This window comes from Sceloporus occidentalis, unplaced genomic scaffold, assembly GCF_023333645.1.
Source record: "Sceloporus occidentalis isolate IW3139 unplaced genomic scaffold, rSceOcc1.0.p SCAF_221, whole genome shotgun sequence".
Classification (NCBI taxonomy): Eukaryota; Metazoa; Chordata; class Lepidosauria; order Squamata; family Phrynosomatidae; genus Sceloporus; species Sceloporus occidentalis.
Window position 1 is genome coordinate 308,324 of NW_028317201.1, and position 23,367 is coordinate 331,690.

Here is a 23,367-nt window from a genome sequence, read left to right on the forward strand (position 1 = left end):
TCTTAAACACCCTGTTCGCTGCCACGTTGGCACAGGTCGCACTCCTCTGTGGCATCCAAAGGGTTAGCATGTGTAAGAGTATATAATATATATATATATATATACCTCTATGTCGTAAGCTCCTTTGAGCCGGGCCCTCCTCATCTGTTTCTGTAAGTCAGATTGTTATGTTATATACTTATGTCCTGTCTATCGTACAGCGCTACGGAATAAGGTGGCGCTATATACATACATACATACATATTATATAGTGTTGCCCAGCTAATACTGGGAGCCCCTTCCTGCTGACCCTCTATGCAGTATACCAAGCATGATTAACCCTTTCAATACTGCATTGCATCGTCCTCTGGTAAACTTGGCACCTCTCTCCGGGGGGGTCACATCACTATTCACACTCCATAATAACTCATAATAAAAAACATGAATCTGCAGGCAAACCACTGATAATTTACTTTTATTTACAACTTTCTGAATTCAGCAGCCCGTACCTTAACAAAGCCCCCGCACGTGACGTCACTCACTGCGACGTGCGAATGCAACTATCCGTGACATGTTCGTGATGTCATGGAGGTTTTAGTGGATACATAGTCCCGAATTATTGACGAATCCTTAATAATATTTAGGAATGCCCAACCCCCCTCTTCTTCATTAGCTTACCTACCCCTGCTCCGGTGTTTGTGGTGTAGCCCCCGGAGGAGGTGGATCAGCAGGCCTATTGCTAGGCAACCAGGGACACCGCAGGAAATAACTCACTAAGGGCAAGTGAAGCAGGCGTGGTGTGAGCCTGCCCACTTCCCCTCTCCCTCCATATCTAACAGGCTGTGAAGGTCAGGGGGAGGAGAGACAGGGGCTACAAAGACAGGGATTATTTGGAGACTGTGAGGCAAGGGGGTCTGGGGGTTGGGGATGAGCTGGTTAGGCACCAGCACTCCTATCATGCCAGCCAGAATGTGACAGATTTGCAGTTAAGGTGGGCAACTGCTGCAGGTCAAGGGTTGGTCCTGCAACCTATCTTATAATCAGACAGAAATTAGCAATTAGGCGGACTCTAATGATACATTAGCTTCCAGGTTATATAACTCCTATTATCCTCAGCCAGGCTTTGGGAAATCATCAGCAGCTGTGCGTCACACTTTACTCTCAACCGGACATTTTTATAAAGATGCGACGGCGGATCAGACCCCGTTTAGCCCGTCTAGTCGCCCGGTTTTCCTGCCGTAAAGACTAAGACCTTAATCAGTCGTTGGTCTCGTCTTAGATTCAGGAGCCGTATGCCTGTCCCATGCATGTTTTAGCCTCTATCGCATATGTTGGGAAGCTGCTCCATGTATCTACCACCATCTCTGTAAAGTAAAAAATTCCTTACGTTGTCTCTCAGCCCCTGACAAAAATCGTTTACCAAAAGTATCAATTATTAACTAAAAAACTTTATTTTAGATAAAGGGGATTCTGGAATGTCTCTGATCTCTGTAAGGGTGAACTGCACTTGAATAAAGAAACATTCAAACAGAAATATTTTCTATAATAAATAAACACATTTTATTTACAAAAAGGGAGTCATCCTTTTAAAGTATTGGCCGCCGGTGGTCTGGCTCTCAGTAATTACCGGCATCTCTGGCTAATGAACAACGTGGATTACAAAATATTGTTTGAGAGGAGAAAGGTCTTCAAAACCGGTGTAACCGGTACCCATCAGGGGAGAGGCAGCCGTTTCTGATGCAGAAAGATAAGGAATAAAGGGGTGGGGGTTGGGGGGGTTAGGTTCGATTAGATGAATCGATGAGAAATGCACATTACTGATGGGTTTCCATGATGGATTACTCATTAGGCACCTCTGGCCAACTGTCTAGGGTTTGGTGATCCTGGGAGCCTTGGCCATGTGAACTTCAAGCCAAACCCACCATCGCACCGGCAACATCCGGGATGGGGGTGAGCGGTCCTGCTGATATCAGACCCACATGCGGGAACACTGGCCAGGGTTGGAGAAGCAGTGGAGTGGAGTGTGCCCCAACAGTTCACCCAGAGACTTCGGGCAAAACCCAAAGAGTACCCAAGTATACCATCTCTAGAACAAACCTATCATGCTGACCTGCATCAGGCGCCCGAGGAACCGTGGAGTGTTACTCCAACTCTGCTATATCACCATTCCAGTGTGCCTGCTGTAAAGAATTAGACCTTAATCAATCCTATAGCTTAGTATTCAGGAGTCATATGTCTACCCCGTGTATGTTTAAATTCTATCACTGGATTCGCCTCTACCACTTCTGCTGGGAGGCTCTTCCACTTATCAACCACCCTCTTAGAACTTGTTAGGTCACAGAACAGATTTTTTTTTTAATTCTCATATTCCAGCTGCACATTACAAACTAAATTACCATACAAATACTACCAAATGCATCCTAAATCTTCAGCATCACCGCCTCTGTAATACACTTTAATGCTTTTGTTATATATCGGACTGCGCCAGAGGGACTGGAATGAAATCTCATGCGGAAGCGGATGAATTATACAAATAATAGCCATGAACTCATAAGAGACACACACTTATTACTGGATCTCTCTAATGCGATTATGAAACGGGGATGTTATTGCTTTTGTAATAAGAATATGGATCGCAAGCAGAAATGAGTACTAGCTATTGCGAGCTCATGCAAAGGTGTTGTATTCACATGCGCAGACAGGAGCCCACTTGCTTGCGCATGCATACAGCCGTATTAGAGAGCACTTTAAACTAGACTTGTGCGTTTGTATTTGGGAGAACATGAAAACAAACACAAATGTTGCGTTTTTGTTGTTCAAACCGAATAATGGATGCGGATAAACGCACACTTTACAACTCTTTTTCTTTGTAAATATCTCCTAGCTAAGCTTTCTGGTCCCCCATACAAGTCACTGCCTCTAGACTACCTTAAGTCTTCATAGCATAGCCGGTCTTAACGGGAATTCGTAGGATCGCTCCAGGAGAGCCATAAGATCGACTCTAATGGTAGCTGCCCTTCATTGGTTGATGCCAAAGGAGCCCCCTGCCGGTGACCAGCAGAGTCGCTCTTATGGACCTTTAAAATGTAAATGATAAGAAATAATACCGTATTTGCTCGATTATAAGACGAGGTTTTTTTCAGAGCAAATGCTCTGAAAAATACCCCTCGTCTTCTAATCGGGGTCGTCTTCTAATCAGACCTCAAATAGAGGTCTGATTAGGAGACTAAGATCCAGATCCCCCGCACCGCTGCAGGGGACCTGGATCCTCCTGTCTCACCCCCCCCCCCCATCATACACACACTTACCGGTGCTTCCTGCTGTACTGCCGGGGCAGCGGGTTGACGTCTACGCGATTCGCGTAGACAACGTCTGCTGCAGCCGGAAGGAGGTGTGGCTAGCAGCGGGGGTTGTCTGCGTCCGTCGCGTAGACCTTCCCCGACTGTCAGAGATCAGAGTTCCCCGCACCGGAACCGCACCGGTGCGGGGAACTCTGATCTCTGACAGCCGGGGAAAGTATACGCGACGGACGCATACAAACCCCCCCTGCCAACTCCACCTCCTTCCGGCTGCAGCGGAAGGCGACGTCAACCCGCTGCCCCGGCTGGAAGCACCGGTAAGAGAGGGCTGAGAGGGGAGAGAGGGAAGAGAGGGGTGAGAGGGGTGAGAGGGGTGAGAGGGGGGGGGGGGGAGTGTGTGTGTGTGTTAGTTAAATGGGGGTATAGGGTGTGTGTGTGTGTGTGTGTTAAATGGGGGCATAGGGCATTTCTGGAGTGGCGTTAAGGGGGCATTTAATAGAGCACTCTGCCTCCTGAAATGCCTTATACCTCCCTATATGCCACTCTGCCCCATAATATGCCTTTTAACCCCCTAAATGCCAGAGTGGCATATAGGGGTATAAGGCATTTCTGGAGGCAGAGTGCTCTATACAATGCCTTTTAACTCCCTTAATGCCACTCTGCCTCCTGGAATGCCTTATACCTCCCTATATGCCACTCTGCCCCATAATATGCATTTTAACCCCCTAAATGCCAGAATGGGATATAGGGGTATAAGGCATTTCTGGAGGCAGAGTGGCACATAGGGGGTCAAAAGGCATACCATGGGGCACAGTGGCATATAGAGGGTTAAAAGGCATATCATGGGCCACAGTGCCATATTGGTGTGGCAAGCCTGGGGGCAGATGTGCGTAACTGGGGGACAGGTTGGAAAATACAAGGAAATAAAAACAAAAAAAATATTTTTCTCAATCATAGCTTTTATTTAAAAAAATAGTTTACATGAATTAACATTTACTGGTAAAACTTTTTTCCTTTAGGGTCGTCTTATATTCAGGCTTTTTCTTTTTTTCCTAAGTTAATATTCAGATTTTGGGGGGTCGTCTTATAATCAGGGTCGTCTTATAATCGAGCAAATACGGTAATTGTCTTTATTGTTATTTAGGTATGTTGGCCACCCTGGTGGCCACGCTTAGGCTAGCATTTACCAGCCTTTAACGCCTGCCTCCTGTGTGCTAGCTTCAGAGGTCCCTCTCTTATAGGCTCTAGAACAGCTCCAATTTCCCCATTATTGATCCAGAAATGCACTTTTTTAGAACCTTTTCTGCATTTTGGTTACATCACCTACTCACCAACATCTCCATTTCTATAAGACGTGCTTAATGGCCTGGATAGCCGTCCTCCACAAAGAGGACTAAGTCTCAGATCTTCTACTCTTACAGAACTAGAGGTCCTGTCCGGTTCTAGAAAAGCATCGCGTCAACCCAACACGTGAAAGAGGAAGCCTCCCTCAAAACGGAGCAGAACTTGCAAAACAACAAGGATAAAGCGGTTCTCTAAAAGGGAAGGTCCCCTGGTGGAAACGCTTTTGAGGGAATTGAAAACAGAAGTCCAGCCGATGAAAATGTTTTTAATATTTAGTTACAACACTATAGCCGTTTCCAGCTACAATAGTCATTTCCAGCATTAACCCCGTCTGCGCTGGATTTCTGTCCATTTCATGTTATTGTAACGGACAAAATGTGCTTTTCTTTCAAAAACAAGGAACGTTTTAAGTGACCCCCAAACTTTTGTGCGTCTTGGTGCCGTATGGCGCTCCTTTGTCACAGTTGATGGTTGATTCTTTCCAAATGGAGATTCCGTAGTGTCCGTCTGAGCATGGTTTCTAGGGATCAGGGAATACGGTTTATGTTGCGTATTTAACATATATATATATATATATGTATGTACGTATGAGTTGGTTGGAACTCAGTACTGTGTCATACCAAAGCTTTCTACTGCAGGGTGTAGTGTTTGTTGAGTGCATTACGGGCTGTGGGACTTCCCCACTCGGCTTTTCACGATACTTCCTCATTCTTCTTCCTTTATTGTTCAGGTTTCGCTTTGTTTCTGATATCAGAGCACAGATTGCAGGGTGCATCTTGATTCTCCGAGATGGCGTTCTTTCATACATTACCCCCGGCTCTCCTGCTGCTTCTGTGTCTGGGATCTAGAACAGCAGAGGCTGTGAACCCTGGGTTTGTGGTGAGACTGACGCAGAAAGGGCTGGATTATGGTACGTCCTGTACAATGCATTCATTATAATATGTAATGTTCTGCTGTAATATCTAAGACACTACAAGTATTGTAATGGAGATCTCCTTTTCAGGCCCTAAGTCCATCTCATCAACAACCTCCTATTCCCAAATGGCGTTTGGGATGGGCAGAGTTGCACCTGGTGGCTGTAGCGACTGGTCTTGGGAATTCTAAGCAGTTGAAAGATTCATATTATCAACATATCTCACAATACAGGCTTAAATTAACAAAAGCAATGTTTTCTAGAAACAAAAACTCTGCCAAGGGTTATGAATCCCACTGCCCATGCCACATATTTTTCGAAAAAGAGAGAGACGTGCAGAGGTTCTTCACCTGCTTGCCGGCCGTTCGGCCTTGCTCTCTTCCCAAGGACCAGAAGTAAAGAGATTGGATTTCCTTGCTCTTCTTTTTTTTTTTTGACCCATTGGATATGGTCTGCAAGGGATGCAAAGTCGTTGGGTCCTTTCTAACCCAAGGGTCCTGACGTAGATACACTGTGAACCCATATAGTTACAATGTAACGGAACAATTATTTTAATCATATGTGTTGAAACGTTTGCACAATGTCCCAGTCCGAGACCAGATGTTACTTGGAAGAGAACTCAAAACTGGAGTCTTAAATGTTCAACTCAGATCGAGGTTTTTGGATATTTGTTTACTGCAGTCAAGTATCCAATATAAACATATGATGATTTTATTGTTCTGGGAGCTAAGGTGGAGAGGAAAGAACTCTGGCTATTGATCCATTAATATGGTTTGATACCATAATTATCATATTATCTCAGCGTTCTTTAACCCTCTATTAACCCTCCAGCTCGTCAGGAAGGAATGGCTGTTCTGCAGCAGCAGCTCGCTAAGATCCACCTGCCGGATTTCTCAGGTTCTACCCACGTTGGGCATTTTGGGAAAGTGAAGTACAGCTTCCACAGGTAAGCAGACTTCACAAAGAACTATTAAGATCTCATCAGCACTCTGACATCTACTGGAACATGAGTGCAACTACCATGGTTCTTATCGTCCTTGAAACCTTTTATATGGTATTGAGTAATTTGAAGGAAGGGTTGACCAGATTTCCTCCTGATGAAATGTCTACTGCAGGGGTTCCTTAAAATCACTGCCACTCTAAAGTCGTATTTATTATTTTTATAAGAATCTCTGGTTGAAGGGGACATGTGGTTAGCGCAGTCAAGGGATGGGCAAAGTGAGGTCTACCTGCGGTCGATAAACTCTAGCTGGTTGGGCATCTTGAAATCTTTAGTTCGGTAACATCTTGAATGCCAAACTTTGTAGTTGTGTCTGTTACTTTGTGTCTACCGTCCCAAGATCATGGAATAATGGAAGTGCTGATGTGGTATATGTGCATGGCTTTACCATAGTCTTCCTAAAACCTTACCCTGATCCCCCATTTTTTTAACCTTAAGACCTGTTCTAGAAGCTGTTCCGACATTTTATTTTCTGCTTTATTCCTATAAGCATATGTTTTATATTGGTTGGCAACCTAAGCAATCTTAATTCAACAAAGGATTTTGATTTGGTAATTAAATTAACAACATATTGTCTTACAGCCTGAACGTCCGCAGCTTCCAGTTACCAAGCTCACAAGTTAACCTTGTTCCTGGCGTTGGCCTGAAGATGACCATCTCAGGAGCCTTCATTCAGATCGATGGACAATGGAAGATACGCTATCTCCACGTGTGAGAAGCTTAATTATTTCATTGCCTGGTTATTTCTTAACTGGTTGTATTTGCTCCTTCGAACAACCCAACCATTGGACTTACACTAACGTACCATGATTTACTCATATCATTGTTGAAATCCCTTCCTGGATGAAGGTGACTCAACTAAAGCTTACTAGGTTAGACGATTAATCTGGTCCCCTAGTTAATTATATTACCATAAAGTAAGAAGCAGAAGTATAGGACTAGCAGACCAACCCTGTAAGAGCAGACATGCTGATGGTACAGTATAGCAAAACCCTTTCCAATGACACGTTAAAGAGCTTGTAGTCTAGTCCTTTAGTTGGATTTGATTTTACATACAAAGCTATTTAATGAAAATCTTATTTTCCAAAGTATAGTACATAAGACTCATCAAGACAATTTGGAAGTCGTGAAGTCAGTAGACCTAGTGACTCCATTGATGGTCCAGACAGAACTTTCAGCTCCATGATAAAGGCATTCTTTTTGGGTGGGCAGAACTGGCATGGGAGTAAAGAGGGCTGACCAGATCATAGATATACTATATATTTTACATTGTTATCTATGTATTATTCTGGAGTTTAATGACCAATCTATACACGGATATAGTACTTTATAAATTCTCGTTACTGGAGAGGTTATCGCTGAAAGTTTAAGAATTTACTAATTATAACAATTTCTTATTTGTTCAGATCAACCCATGGAGGCTTTGATTTGAAAGTGGAAGGACTCACTATTTCTGTAGGCCTGAAACTGGGAAGTGATGGGTCGGGAAGACCAACCATTACCCCCTCTGACTGCAGCAACCATATTGGAGAGGTTAAAGTGCACATCTCCGGAAAGTTTGGGTAAGCTGTTCTTTATTCATTACACAAGGTTGGCAAAGAATTCCTGCGGTTAAAACTTTTTTTTAGAAGAAAGAGGCACAAGAGAGGAAGATAATTATCATTTTAAAATCTATAATTGATGACGGCTTTATTTTAATAGTATCTGTGCTTTTTTTGTGTGTTACAGCTGGTTGGCGGACCTCTTCCACCGGTCTATTGAGAAAGACCTAAGAAATGCTATTGAAAAGCAGGTATATTTGAGAGGTTACTCTATTGTGCAATGACATTTTAAAACATCAACTTTTAAGAAAACCTCTTTTAATTAATCATTTCATCACTAAATGAGTATTTAAGAGATTAACACACTTTTTAGTGGGTTTGCCAATGTACCCAATTCTTACCCAAAAACACTTCTTGGTTCTTTTGACCTGAGTCAATAATAGTTCGGACGTTTTACTGAACTTGGTATGAACATGTCAAAAGCCCAGGAGCTCTCCACAGTTTAGGATTCTGCACACACACAACAATTTTGGATCCATCTAGTAAACACTAGAGATTAGGTCCAAGCCTAAGGAGGTTCTCAATAGCCGGGGTGCATCAGTTGGGGAGTGTAGCATGAGGCTTGAGGTTTTTCTAGGCTGAATCCACACAGACTTAATGCCTGGCACCCTCTTGATTACACAGACACTGATACTTACAGTGTAATGCTTTTGGGGGGGAGGCAAGGATGTCACTGACAACCTCTGTTGGCACAAAAATGGCACTGACAAGCTTTTTGGAGAATAGAAAGATTGTGCTGACTAGCTGTTTGGGGACAAAGATGGCACTTGTAAATTGTTTGGGGGCAAAGGTGGCACTGGTATGTTGTGTGGAGCAAAAATGGCACTGACAAGCTGTTTTGGGGGCAAAGTTGGCACTATGGGAAGTGGATCACATGTTACTTGGTGAAAGAGGTGGAGTGGTTGCCATGGAAAATAAGTGCAATTAGAATTGTTATGTTTAAGGAAAGGAGTTACTAATATACCCACAGACTCCCGGAGACCAAAAATAATGTTTAGTTAACAGATCTCTATAATTTTGTTCTTGTCTAGATCTGTCCATTGGTTAGTGAATCAATAACTTCCAAACTTGAACCCCTTCTCCAAACATTACCAGGTAAGAACGCAATCCCTGAGGCCAACTAAACCATTTACCTTAAGGGATAAAAGCTGACCTGGGCCAGGCCTCTGAATGAAAAAACGGCTGCATAATTCAGGGCTAGATTTATATTTCCATTTCGACCCCAGCTGAAATAATCTACCTCTGTTACAGTTACAGCAAAAATTGACAATGTGGCCGCCATCGATTACTCGCTCACAGGACCCCCCTCTGTAATGGCTGAATTTGTGGATGTGCAGTTGAAGGTGGGGAATTTTTATTTTATAATATTATATAACACCTAAAATGCATCAAGTAGCGTTATATGGGCAATTTGACAGCCCAAAGAGCAGGAGATTGTGCTGACACATTTGGGGCCTTTGTGTTTGCCTGTTGTGATGTTGACCATTTCCTCTTACACCAGGAGCATCGAACACCATCAGTGCCTTACCTCACATGAATGGGGCAAATTCCCACAAAATTCCCCCAAAAGACCCTCCAAAAGCTTTCCCAAAAGAGTGGAAACTGTTATAGCCGCAAAGGGGGGACCAACTACATATTAATGTCTATGTATTTAGAATGCAATGTCATAAAAGCCCCTGTTGGTATAATGGTCAGGTGTCCCAATACTTTTGTCCATATATTGTATATTGAAATAGAAAGGAGAAAGCATTGTGAAAAGAAGGACTGAATCCTTATAGTTTTGATACACCGTAACCACTTTTTATATCCTCCTAAAGGGAGAATTTTTCATCTTGAATAACCGCACTACGCCTCCATTCTCGCCGTCCGCCCTGTCCCTGCCTGTGGATCACAATCTCATGGTTTACTTTGGAGTTTCTGATTATTTGTTTAACAGCGCTGGGTTTGTGTATCAGTCGGCTGGAAAGCTGCGCTTCACGATCACCGATGACATGGTATGTAGGGATATGAGGGTTGTTGGATTGTGGTTGGGTTCCTGGATATATGGTGTTTGTGTACTGATTTTTTGATAAGGTCATCTTGCCACCCAAAACCATAATTATTACTGACTTGCTTAACACAACGAGGACACTTTTTAGAATGCTAGTTTAGTCTAAATTCTCTTAATTGTATTTCTGTACCAACTACTTGTGAAACACCAGCTTGGTGCCATCAAAGACTTCAGACTACAGGTTTATGGTGAAAACGTGGAACCTTTTAAGATGTTTTAAGGCAGTTAGTTATAAAATAGGTCATAGGGCACACAAATACCCATTAAAATGTAGATTCCTGCATTAAATTACACCTGCAAGAAAAAGAACATCAGATATGACATCAACCTCTACATAAAACATCTTCATCTATACTTGTGATGACATGGAATTTTGTTGGTTGCTCAACATGCATCAAGGGAGAAGAAAACCAACCTGCATGCCGCAAAGATACAAAATAATGTCTAAAATAATCACAAGAATATACCGATATTGTCGTTAATTTTATTTCCAACAAAATAAAGCTATAGCTTTTCCCATTTTAGGTCCCAAAGGACTTTAACATCCGTCTGAACACTTCATCTTTTGGCACCTTGATACCCCAGGTGAGCGATAGTCCTCGGACTGGCATGGCGCAAATCAAACGTGTAGCCTTTCAGTATATTTATTCCTTTTTTTTCAACTTATTTATAGATATCCAAGATGTACCCGAACATGCTTATGAAGCTTATGGTTCTTACTACTTCTGCTCCATTCTTGACCATACAACCTGGAAATTTGACCATCTCACCGGTGGCTGATATCCAAGCCTACGCCATTCTACCCAACTCCTCGCTGGCGCCTCTGTTTGTCCTCAGTGTGGTGGGTAGTAGACTTCCAGCTTGTCCATGATTTGCCCTTCCACTGGGATGCATTGTTTATAACTCAACATTAATTTCCTCTTTTAAGTAGTCCTTAAAGCCAGTACATCGATCTCTCTATACCAGACCCAACCAAAATATATCTCGATCCTCCTGGTCCCCATAGTTAATAAATGGATCAAGTCACCAAACTACTTATCGCTTCATTTCCATGTTTTTCTTCCAAGCTTGTTAATGTTGGTGTAACTTCTCTGCAGACAACCACTGCTGTGGCGAAAGTTGGGGTGAGCTCAGGCAGGATCGTGGGTAATTTGGACCTCAGCAGGTAAGCAACTGGCATGCGCATGTGTAAGCAACAATCGCTTCCAGAGTTGGATTAACATTGTAGGTGCTCTGCGTAGACCATTGACCTCTGTTGCCACCCACACCTAAAAATCAAAAATAAAGTGAAATAGAATATTAATAGCCATAACTATAGGCAAAGCTTTAAAATGGGACAGGAATGGGGAGGGATGGGGTAGATAAAAATGAGAGGAGCATAAGAGCTGCCACTAAGCCGTTCTTCTTTTGTCTGCAGTCCACTTACGACCTGCCTTTCAAACACATGTCTAGTCTACCTAACGCGAAATTACACGCTGATTATCCCAATGGCCATCAATAATGCATGTGGGAGCGCTTTCTATTTAACGTATTATCTTTAAGTGAATATGTTAAATGTTTTAACATAAATGAGAGGGATGAGGTCGAGATTTAAATTCCAGGTGTCCCGACACATAAATACGAGCTCATCCAGTGTATGATGGAGATATAATACCGGAAAGACTGTTAAATTCATAACAACTTCTGCTTCCGCTAGGATTCAGATGGACCTGAAGCATTCTGATGTGGGGGCTTTCTCAGTAAGTAAAAAGGCACTGGCATGTAAAATAAGCATCTTTGTATGTTTGTGCTGTGTTTAAAATACACTCCAATGTTGTGTTTGATATATATATATATTTATACACACCCTGCCAGCAATGTAATAGTAATTAAATAGTAATATCATGTACCTTTTTTGTCTTGTTGTCCTAGGTAACAATTTTAAACGTGGCGGTGAACTATTATCTCTCACACATTATCCTTCCCCAAGTGAACGGTATGTAAACCATCGGCTAGGCTTTTTGTTGCCCAATCTGTGTTGGTTTATGGGGTGCGTGCTCGCTACTGATGTGTTGACATGTGAGTGCAGGTGTGCTATGTGGAGAATATATTTTTATGTGTGAAAGCCTATTTCTCTTGCCCCCAGCTATCCTGAACAAAGGATACCCGTTGCCACTGCTGGATCACATACAGCTCACGGATGTCATCCTACGGCCCAGCGAGGTCAGTTCACGTTCTTCTGTCCGCCGCGAGGACCCTCCTTACATTTGAACATGCTTTGTTACGTATTAATATTCCATTCCATTCTCCTGTGGTCTTTCTTCTTCTCATGGGTTTGGTATAATAATAATCGTAATGTTTTATCTTCTCTTTCAGCACTTCTTACTTTTCGGTGCCAATGTCCACTATGGATAAATATGGCAGAGAAGAACCAACCGTGGGCGTCCCTAGAAATATTTCCAGTGGAAGAGGCAAAATATTAGCCATATCCAGGGGGTGGGGGAAAGTCATTATCATGGAATTTTCAGGTGGGTCAAGTGCCCTCTTTTGCCCCAATCACGGGCGCCAATGGAACTATAAATATGGGCCTGACATGAAGTGGGCTTCCGTTGAGGATCTGCTGAGAAGGTCTTATCTTCAGCTTGACTTGGTTTTACTTTCACACACAAAAATGAAGGTCTTCGTAGCGAAAATGGATTCTGTAGTCAAACGCCATATACATACTGTCCCAACTTGGTCTGAAGAGCTTTGTATGGAAACCAATATGTCTTCCTCGTTGAATGTCACTACTTACATAGTTACCATATACATATAGGTTTAGAAGCCTCTGCCGTAGGCATTAGCAGATATTGGAAGTCATTACGTTGTATTTTTTTTATTGTTAAAGCATTAAATCAATGACTGGAAATTGATCTGGACTTATTTTTATATATATATATATATAAATATATATATATATATTATGTCTTTAAGCAATTATCAGAATGTATTTTCCCTATGAGTTTGGAATACAATGTTTTCCTCAATATGGCTTAAATATGTTAAAGGGACAGGGTGAATTTAAATAACTACACTTAGAGACAATGGAATCAATGGATCAATATATTTTCAGTACTTTTCCTTAATCTTTGTGATATGGAAAACCAGACTCACAACTCTCCGGCTCCGAGAAAGAAGCAACCAACGCAGGGTTGCCCGTAGGCCCTTGGTCAAACCTGGAGACCAAGGGTCTACGGGCAACCGGATGACATGGTAAATAGTTCTATTTAAATACCAAGAACAACAAAACATACACACATTAAAAAACTGCATTTGGCCTGGTTTATGGCCAAAGTAGGGACTTCAACGCTAGGAATCTCTGGAACAATATGTTCTTTTCTCTGGTATATTAAGCTAGAAGGTTTGACTTTGGGTATTTTAGTCTGGTTGTCTGGGTATGTTAGCGTGTGTATGTAAGTATGTTAGGGTAAGTTAGTGTATGAACATGCCTCTTTGGGTTGTTACTAAAAGTGTGTAAAATCTTGTATCTTTTGTAACATCAGCCCTTTAATAGTCCATAACAAAACTTCTGTTGTAGTGACTCTTAACTGTGGCAACCAGATGGTCCTAACAGTGGCCCTTTTTGAAAACCATGGCTGGTTTACAGATAAGGTTATTCTGGATTAGGTCACTTGCGTTCAACCAGGGATTTCAACTTTGATATATAAGCGAAAAAGGCACCAGTTGGGTTGCTGTGGTGGGAGCGGGAGGCGTCCAACTTCCCGCGGTGCGCGCTTCAGAGCTGAGCGCCGGAATATTCTGGTGCACAGCATGAAACGCCGGCACCGCGATGGAGTTACGGAGAGTGAGGGGCGCCGAGCGGTTGCTGAAAACTTCACGAGCGACCCACCGCTCCATTTCAAACGCGAAACGCGTTAAGATGCTATTCTTTTTCCCGTATGAGTTTGGGTCCCTGGCACTAAATCACTTACTTACCGGTGGAGTGTGAGACTTGGACTTTGATTTATTCTATGAAGGTTCCAATATACCTTTAAGTAATATCCAAAAGAATATTAATATATAATCTCATGACATCTCAACAAATGTGTTATTTACGCATTAAAACAGCAAATACGGATGTTAAAAGTACATTTGACATTTTTTCAATTAACTTGCTTTCATCTGCAAAATGTTCCTAGGAGTAATTAAGGATTATAATGGAGATACATTAGAGTATGTTTCAAGAATTCGCCACAGAGGTTGGACCAATTTGTGAATTCCCATTAATCACGCGGAAGAACAGTTGTTGTTTATTATTATAGTTTTACTTATTATCATTTTTTTTAGGAAGAAGAAACTTTGTTTCACCCTCTTTTCTATGACCCCCCCTCGTCTGCTGATTACGCAGTGATCAGAAACCAGGGCATCAAACCCTTTACACATACATTGTGTTCTCACGTTTGTGTATCACCGTTCTCTTCATTAGATGCATTAGAACTGTGGCCCTCCAAAATCTTCTCCAAAGAAGCTGTTTAGAGATGGCCCCGCTTACTTGGATAAATAAACTTTTAAGGTCAACATAATGTGTTTCTTTTAAGAGATGGAGCCACTAACTAAAATTAAGAGGTATCAGTGTAAATAATTTGTAGGAATGAAAATAAAATATTAAACACAAATTATTTCCATTAACTTGTTTTTCCTCAATAAGAGGTAATGCGCTTAGAAATAATGGGGGATAAATAGGAGTGTTCTTCTCTTCTGGACCACAGATGGTAAAAGAATATGTTGGTTTTGCATATAAGTTCGGCTTAAGAAGAACTTCAACAACACCTGCAGATACAGGTAGGACAATTTCAGAAAAAGTATCTTATTTGTAAATGTATTTGAATAATTCCAGGTATCTTTCTTAATAAATCCATCCTGAGATTCTTCAGATATTAAGCGTTAATAGTCTATAAAGCATTTATTCAACTTACTCTTTGCTTGGATGTTTAATTTCAATCAATTTTCTACTTAAATAGTCTGAAGAATTATTAGATGAGCACTTGTTTCGATTATAGATATTGTGTAGGTTGCTATCAGGATTAACAGTAGATTTACGTGTTGTCAGAATGTTGATACCAGAACCAGCCCTTGGCATTAAATGTTCTGTTTGAATTGATGATAGCATCCTCTATACTGTACATTCATGTCAAATTCTTTACATATTAAAGGATTGTGTCCCAACCTATTGATACCAGAACTATTAGTTGTGTAATATTATGTCTTTATGTATTCTGTGAAAGAGTTATGGACTGTGGGGACCTTTAGACGCCATGTGTGTGTATATATATATATATATATATATATATATATGTATGTGACTCTCTATGAAAGGAGCACTAAGCATCGCTCCAAGGACATTATGTTTTGGCAATGCCTTGTCCAAGAAAATTGAGAAGTAACAGTGCTGTGGATTGTTGCGTTCGAAAGAAAAGTTGCCTCATAGTTGGGTGTGTTTTTCTGTATTTTTCACTCAAAACTTAAAGTACAGGGAATGTAAAAATACTGAATGTTGAGGGCGCCCTACCTCTAAAAGCTGTAATCTGTATTGCTTTTTGCCGTCTCCTTGTGCACTCGTAATAAACTTCAACCCTGATCACTCACCAAACTCTCTGCAGCTTTGTATTCTGCAACAACATTTGGTGGTACCGGTGGGATTCCAACATATCGGGACTTGGTGCCGGCTTAACAAAAGGTAAGGGACCTGAGTGTTCCAGGAAAGGTACTCTTCTGTAAGATATTCTTGCGAGTATTGGGTTTGAACATCTCAAGGGATGTAATTATTAACACTTTACCTCAAAAGGTAAAATTAATTTTGTAAACCATGGTACGGCTCCTCAGAAGCAAGAACACAACCACTGGCTTCAAAGGTTTAGGTAACAACATTGGAATATTATAAACGAGACAAGTTTGGAATTCTCAGGCTCTGTATGTAATAAGGGGAATTATGTTTAAATTCTTTATTTATATGATTATACATTTTCTAATTTGCTTTTCTAGATTTGTTGTGTTCTGTGCAGTTTGTAAACTCTGTCTTGATATAAACTCAATGAAGCTGTAAATTTTCAATGGTTTTATTCAGTTATTCGGTCACCTTTAATGGGTTTAATAGCCGCGTTAACTATTGACAGGCTCCTGTCTGTGGCCAAACCTATTTGGCATCGTAAGTTCTTCACAATAAGTAGTTGCACTGGAAGTGGGTGGGGCTAGCACAGGAAGTGGGCAAGGCTAGCACAGGAAGCGAACATGACCAGGGCGTGGCCTGCTACCTTTCTCATGGGAAGAGCAACTTTGCTGTGCTTGGCTTCAGAGTGTCAATTTTACCGCTCCCTGGGCTGCCCAGCGGGACGGTGGGGTAGCTACTTGGGACGGCCCAGCAGTGTCCGAAAATGTGGACTGTCACACAAATGCCAGGACGGATGGCAGATAGCGTGCAGAAATATGTAAACAAACAAAACATAGTAGCGTAAAAGCATTGCTATATTGACAATAATAACGGAACGATACAATTTTTGAAGGAATATTGATCATCAGGAAATACTAGGAAAGTTGTAAACACCAAAGTCCACAAAATACAGCTTTTCATTTATTAAAGTAAAGAATTAATCAAAACCCATATAACCCATGTAAAAAGTGAGTGCCCCCTAAACCCATTAACTGGTTGTGTCACCCTTGGCGGCAACAACTGCAGCCAAACGTTTGTGATAACTGACAATGAGCCTTTTACTAGAACATAAAAATTACATTACATATGTACATTACATAGCTTTAGGTGTTGAACTGAAAAAATGTCAGGATTTTCTAGTAGAGAGCAGAATGGTTTCTTAATAATGCCGCTACCTTCATTTTTAAAACAAGATGATATCCCAGGTGCCTGTAGACATGGACTCTAATAACGCTAAAATAATTAAATTGAAAAGGAGGTCTTTTGAAGACAGGAACTATAAAGAACATAAAAATAGAGACATTACATACCACCCACATGTTCTTATTTAGAAGTAACAGTCCCTCTTTTTGCCAAGGCCACTCCCAGCCCAATACTCCTCCAACCCCATATGCTATCTGGGACTTGCCCTGCCTTTACTGACAGCTGACTCCACCCATTGCATTATTAACACCACCCCTTACGCAGCTAACCACACCCATGTGAATGGCTAGCCATGTCGCGTGTGAAGCCACCTCCCCAGAAGTGGAAGAGCGCCAGTCTGCAGGGTCAAGATCTGTCTCTATTTCTAATATTTTTTCCCGTTCTTTCAGGTTTCAGCCATGAGAACGGAGAATGTGTCCATCCAATACACCAGCTTTATATTACACATCCTCACCTGTGTCATCGGGGTGCTGGGCAACGCCACTGTTATCTATGTTTACGGTTTTGTAATGAAAACAAATAAGTCTAAAATCTGGTTTCTGAACCTGGCCGTAGCGGATTTCGTCTTCGTCCTGTGCCTGCCGCTGAATGCCGTGGCAATATTTACGAGCAACTGGCCTTTCGGGCCCCACGTGTGTAAACTGTATCACTTCCTTTCTATATGTAACATGTATGTCAGTATATTCACAATTACCGCCTTAACTACTGACCGGCTCCTGTCGGTGGCCAAACCCATCTGGCATCATAAGTTCTTCTCCCAGCGGTTCTCTTACTGGATCTGTGCCTTCATCTGGGTGTTAACGCTACTGGCCAGCCTTCCGGCATTATTTTTTAGTGTTGAATACAAGACAGCTGAACAAACGGAATGTAGACTGTTTGATATTGGACATATTAATAATGATGTCAATAAGGATCAAACACTTGATGACTACAGTAAGTTTCTTGAATATCCCTGGATTTATTACGAAAACCAAACAGAAATAACCAGTAACCAATCACTGAGCCCTGTTGATGGGCCAAACTATTTTTTCAGTGGACCATGGTTGCCAAAGACAAACCTAACAGAACCGCTTTTTAACCGAATCTCAGGGGCACTAGATGGAAACAATACAGGGGACAGGGACGTAATGGGAGGTACGGCGTATTTTCCGGTTCCTGTTGTTATTCCGGAATGCATTGGCAATGTCTGTAGTACTGACGTGACCCCCGATGTATGGAATAGAATGATGCACATAAGAGAGAGTATTATCTTACCTCTCTTAGTCATCTGTTACATTATCCCTCTCTGCACAATCCTGATTTCCAATGTAATAATTGTCTGTCGGGTTAGAAAATCCCAAAAAGAAAAGTCTTCTAGACTGTATCAGATTACAGTGACGGTGGTGGTGGTCTACTTCCTAACGTGGACACCACTGGTTGTAGGGCAACTCACGTTACTGGCGTGTGCTCGAAGTATGGACTTTGACCTAATGAGAAAAGTCAATATGATTATGCCTTTACTATTTAGCATTGGCTATACTAATAGCTGCTTAAACCCTATTATATATGCGCTGGTTGGCAAACAGGTTAGGAGAGTACTTAGAGAATTTGTTAGCTCCTTACAACAGAGCTTTTCCAGGATTTTTCACAACAACCAAAGCGGTAAAGTTTCAAGCGGCTCAAAATAAAATATTGGACTTATTCATGACATTCTGATAGTTTTCGTGACAATACCATTGAAAAATATCATGTTTCTGTTCTGTAGGCCTAAGACTTATTGTGACTTATTGTGATTCATGTGAACTTCACAGCTGTATTCGGATGTATTACTGTAATAAACCTGCTTGCTTACCAGATAGTGGGTCATTGTCTACTTAACCTCAGAGAAAAACACTGAAGTGGGGGTAAGAAATAGCTTGTTGCACTCATATCGATTGTATGGCGCTGACCAATAAAGGTCATGATTTTTGCAACGGTTACCGGCACGTTGACTATAAAATAAAAACTCAACACCAAATCTGCAATATGGAATGGCTACAGTACACAATGTACTATAAATAATATTCATAAATAACATAAATAATATAACCTAAATAATATAATATAACATATATAAAACATAATCATCCTAAAGGCTGTCAGTCCACCATACTCATAACTGATGCTAGCCAAGGACAGAACTAGAGGGCCATATGCACCCAAACCAACGGTGCCTCTAATTTTTGCATGCAGAAGTCTTATGTTGTGCAACTTTTTTCCTGTTACAAACGTATCTGCACACTGAATGCTTGCGCAAATGAAATTGTTTCAAGATAACTCTGACACAACTTTTTCCTTATGGCTAAGAAAACTCATCACCCACGGAGTCCCTTCATCCCTTCCTTCACAGGGCTCCCTAACATCAAGTAATACTTTATTACATTAAGTAAAAGTACAAATCTCAGGGGTTCTGTGGAGCTTCTTCTGCTGGGAGGCTGTTCCACAAATCCACCATCTCCTCAGTAAAGTAAATCTTTCTTAAATTAAGACTTTATTACATTAGATTAACGTACACATCTCAGGGGAAGCATAATTAATATGCACATTACAATTTACCATTTCAGTGTCTGTGAGGAAAGCTGTGGATTAATTTACCTATACAGACAAGTAAGGATTACATTATAGTGTAGGGCATCTTCTGCTGCAAGCACTATGTGTATCCACTACACACCCCTCTCCTTTTTCCTGATGTTTTTCTTGGCAGCAGCACACTATCTCAGATACTGTCCTCACCTTTCTTGACTCCCTGTCAATATGTGCAATATGTGCTCTGAATCTGTCCAGAGAGATCAGAGGAGACCAGAGAACGCTCTATTGAAAAGAAAATGTAAGTTGCAGTTTTCTTCCAAAACGTGATGTGGTGACCATAGAAAAAGGTTATACTTTCACAAAACAGACATGGTTTACTGCAATTAATTTCATTTTACAGATACAGTCTTTGGAAAAATTATAGATTATAATAATAGTAATTAATGATAGTAATATATGGCGAGGAGATGAGCGCTTGGCTAATGAAAGATACCTGTACAATTAAACAGCAAATGTATAAATCATTTAGCGTTTTGTAGAGCTTATAGAATTAATCATATAGGAGGATCAAACACTAAGTGGTACTGTTGACTACAGTTAGTTTCTAGAAGATTCCTGGATTTTCGACGTAAACCAAACAGAAATAACCAGTAACCAATCACTGAGCCCTGTTGGTGGACCAAACAATTTTTTCAGTGGACTATGGATGCCAGAGACAAACCTAACAGAACCGGATATTAACCAAACCTCAAGAGGACTTGATGGAAACACTACAGGGGTTTTGAACGTGAAAAAAGACAATGTTTAGCAGTCCTAGACGCCCACAAAATACCTTTCCGGAAATTCCATTTCCATTTAACAAATACTTTCACAATGAACTTTTGACTGCCGAGAACCTCGATGTATGGAATAGACTTATGCATATAACAGAGAGTATTATCTTATCTCTTTAAGTCATCGGTTGTTATATTATCCCTCTCATCACAATCCTGATTTCCAATGTAATAATTATCTTGTATCAGATTACAGTGACAGTGCTGGTGGTCTACTTCCTAACATGGACACCACTGGTTGTAGGGCAACTCATGTTACTGGCGTGTGCTCGAAGTATGGACTTTGACTTAATGAAAAAGGTCTATATGATTTTGCCTTTACTATTCAGCATTGGCTATACTAATAGCTGCTTAAACCATATTATATATGCCTTAGTTGGAAAACAGGTTAGAAGCACCATACGGCAGAGCTGTTCCAGGAGTTCCCGTAAAAAAAAATATTACTTTTCTGTTCTGGATCTTCCTGAAGGTCTGAAGCTTATTGTCATTTCTGTGCTTCCTTGTATTAGTGTAATAAACCTGTTTGCTTACCAGATACTAGGTCATTCTCCACCAGAGAAAAACATAGAAAAAGGGCTAAGAAATATTTATTGGTACCCATCTAGATTAGTGAATGTGTGGGGTTCAACAATACAAGTCAAGATCTACCAGCTCGTCCTAAGTCGCCTTTCACCAGATCTGTAATATGAAATGGCCACAGTTTGTTTGTTGAAACTCCGTGACAAAATGAACTAAAAATAATATTCATAACGTAACAAAAATAATATAACATAAATAATTTAACGTAAAATAATAAAACAAAACCATACAAAAGGCTGGGTCCAAATAAATTAAACAAAAGTAGACAACGGTATGGCACCATCAGTAAAACGCCATACACAGCAGCACGGCACAACCTATTAACCGCAAGCTCATAACTGATGCTTGCCAACTAGGGTGTCAGTGCACCCAAACCGGGCTTAGGGCTCCCGCATCTAAAATAACAACCCACCAAATTTAGACACTATAAAAGTGGCCTCCCACGCTCCCAAACCTGTCACCCTATGTACCTCATGGGAAGGCAAATTGGTAACCACACCCTGACTTAAATATTCAAGCTCCACCCACCCTTCTAAATTGCTGGTGTCATAATTTATCTCCAGTATCCTTTTAATGGGCCAATATTTAAAAAAAAATGTGAGAAAGGTCTTGATGAACTGTAAAAGATTGATTTTACACCCAATCTGGATTTCTGGGAATCCAGAAAAGTTCTACATGACTGTCAGAAAGCAGATACAACAATCCAGAAAAGTTGAGAGGGAAAAAGTGTTCATAAAATCCTTCGTTCATTAGATGAGATTACAGATATGGTGTAAATTGCTACATTAAAATTATGCAAAATCATTGCTTACTAAACCAAATCACATGGTTTTCTTAGTTCTATTGTGTAAAGGTTTGTTGTTAGATGTGGACCTACCTACCAGATCAATGCATTGTCCAGTTCTAGAGTCTGTTGGATCGTCTTTGTTACAGGTGTGAAATACTAACGATAGAACCAGAAGAGGATTTGAGGTGAAACAAAGGTACATGTGATTAGAAAAAAGTAAGGTAACAGAATAATGAAAATCTAGAATGTACCAAAAGACAACTCTAACGCTTACAATGAGCCAAGCGGTTGGAGGGTATCAGGTGGAAGCGAGCAGGGATGGACCATGGCAAGAAGAAACTGACCCGAAAGACCCTGAGAAGCAGGGCTTTACTCCAAGACACTAGTTCTACTCCATAAATTGCTCTATTTTTTATTTTTTTTATTTTTTTAAAATGCATATACCAAAATCTATGCATAATATAGCCTTCTAGCAGTGATATGATAAAAGTAAAAAATGTAAACACCCACAGAATGTGACATTTTCAGTGACTCCACCAATCCATCAATAAAGTTAAGTGATACCGGTCTCATTTAATGTAATAAAGACATTTCCATCAACACAAATTAGCATTAATTAGAAGATAGATTAAATATTAAACAGCAATTACAGACGATTTCCATTATGATCACAGAAGGAAAGAAACATTTATGACAGCAGATAAATAGGAGGGTCCGTACGACCGACTCTATTGGTCGCCGGCAGGGGCCTCCTCTGCCATCAACCAATGAAGTGCAAGTGCAGACGTTAAAAATCCTGGTGCCGCAACTTGGCCGGGGGAACGACCAATAGAGTCACTCGTACGGACCTTTAACTCTTGGAGCGGGGAGACCATGGTCTCCACAGGCCATGTTTCGCTGTCAGAAGTTAAAGGCCGTGCGGGCGACTCTATTGGTCCCCTGCAGGAGCCTCCTCAGGCATCGACCATTAACCCCTGCGATGCTGCCTAGATAAGGTAGGCTAGATGGGGAAGGGACCAGGGAGATTCGTAAACGAAGACGAACACGAAGATTCTTCGTGGTGTGTGTCTTTGTATACGTTTTGCCGCTGCCATGTTTGTATGTTCAGTATTCAGGCTGAACAACGAGAACGCATCCTTCGTGTTCGTTTTCATGTTCGCCCGAATACAAATGCACAAGTCTATTTATTATCATTATATGTGATTTATAGCGAGCCGGTAGTTTACGTGGCTATAACAATGAAGGAAAAATATAAAATTATTTTGTAAATTATTATTTATTGATTTATATAGCACCATCATATTCCGAAGCAATGTACAATTGGTAAACAGGATATAATACAGAAACAAAAGGAGTTTATAATCCAGAAGATAACCATAATATGAACAAACACGAAACATCTCTGCCACTTTGACCGTATCCCCTTCTAACATCCTAACTCCACGGTGGGAAAATCAGGAATGCCCTTGGAAGAGAATATAGATAGAAAACCTTCCTGTGACCGTGTCTCCTTTGGCTGAACTACATGTTCATACCGGCTCGGATTAGCCATCTGGCACACCGGCCG

The 23,367-nt window shown here is 41.1% G+C and overlaps 1 protein-coding gene across 1 annotated transcript; it reads left to right on the top strand.

Moving 5' to 3' along the window:
• Positions 1-5,411: 5,411 nt before the first annotated feature.
• LOC149277017 (bactericidal permeability-increasing protein-like) lies at positions 5,412-12,580 on the top strand. The gene is made up of 15 exons (XM_089503146.1): positions 5,412-5,532; positions 6,367-6,481; positions 7,118-7,246; positions 7,942-8,097; positions 8,264-8,327; positions 9,168-9,231; positions 9,388-9,479; positions 9,954-10,130; positions 10,712-10,771; positions 10,860-11,027; positions 11,284-11,351; positions 11,883-11,925; positions 12,098-12,161; positions 12,312-12,388; positions 12,542-12,580. The coding sequence occupies exons 1-15, from the start codon at positions 5,412-5,414 to the stop codon at positions 12,578-12,580; spliced, it is 1,437 nt and encodes a 478-aa protein (XP_089359272.1).
• The last annotated feature ends 10,787 nt before the right edge of the window (positions 12,581-23,367 follow it).

Excerpts from the sequence above, each read along its gene's own strand:
- LOC149277017 (XM_089503146.1), top strand. The coding sequence starts at position 5,412 with ATGGCGTTCTTTCATACATTACCCCCGGCTCTCCTGCTGCTTCTGTGT. Across the intron at positions 10,772-10,859 it reads TTGGCACCTTGATACCCCAG|ATATCCAAGATGTACCCGAA; the intron begins GTGAGCGATAGT and ends ACTTATTTATAG. Across the intron at positions 11,028-11,283 it reads CTCTGTTTGTCCTCAGTGTG|ACAACCACTGCTGTGGCGAA; the intron begins GTGGGTAGTAGA and ends ACTTCTCTGCAG.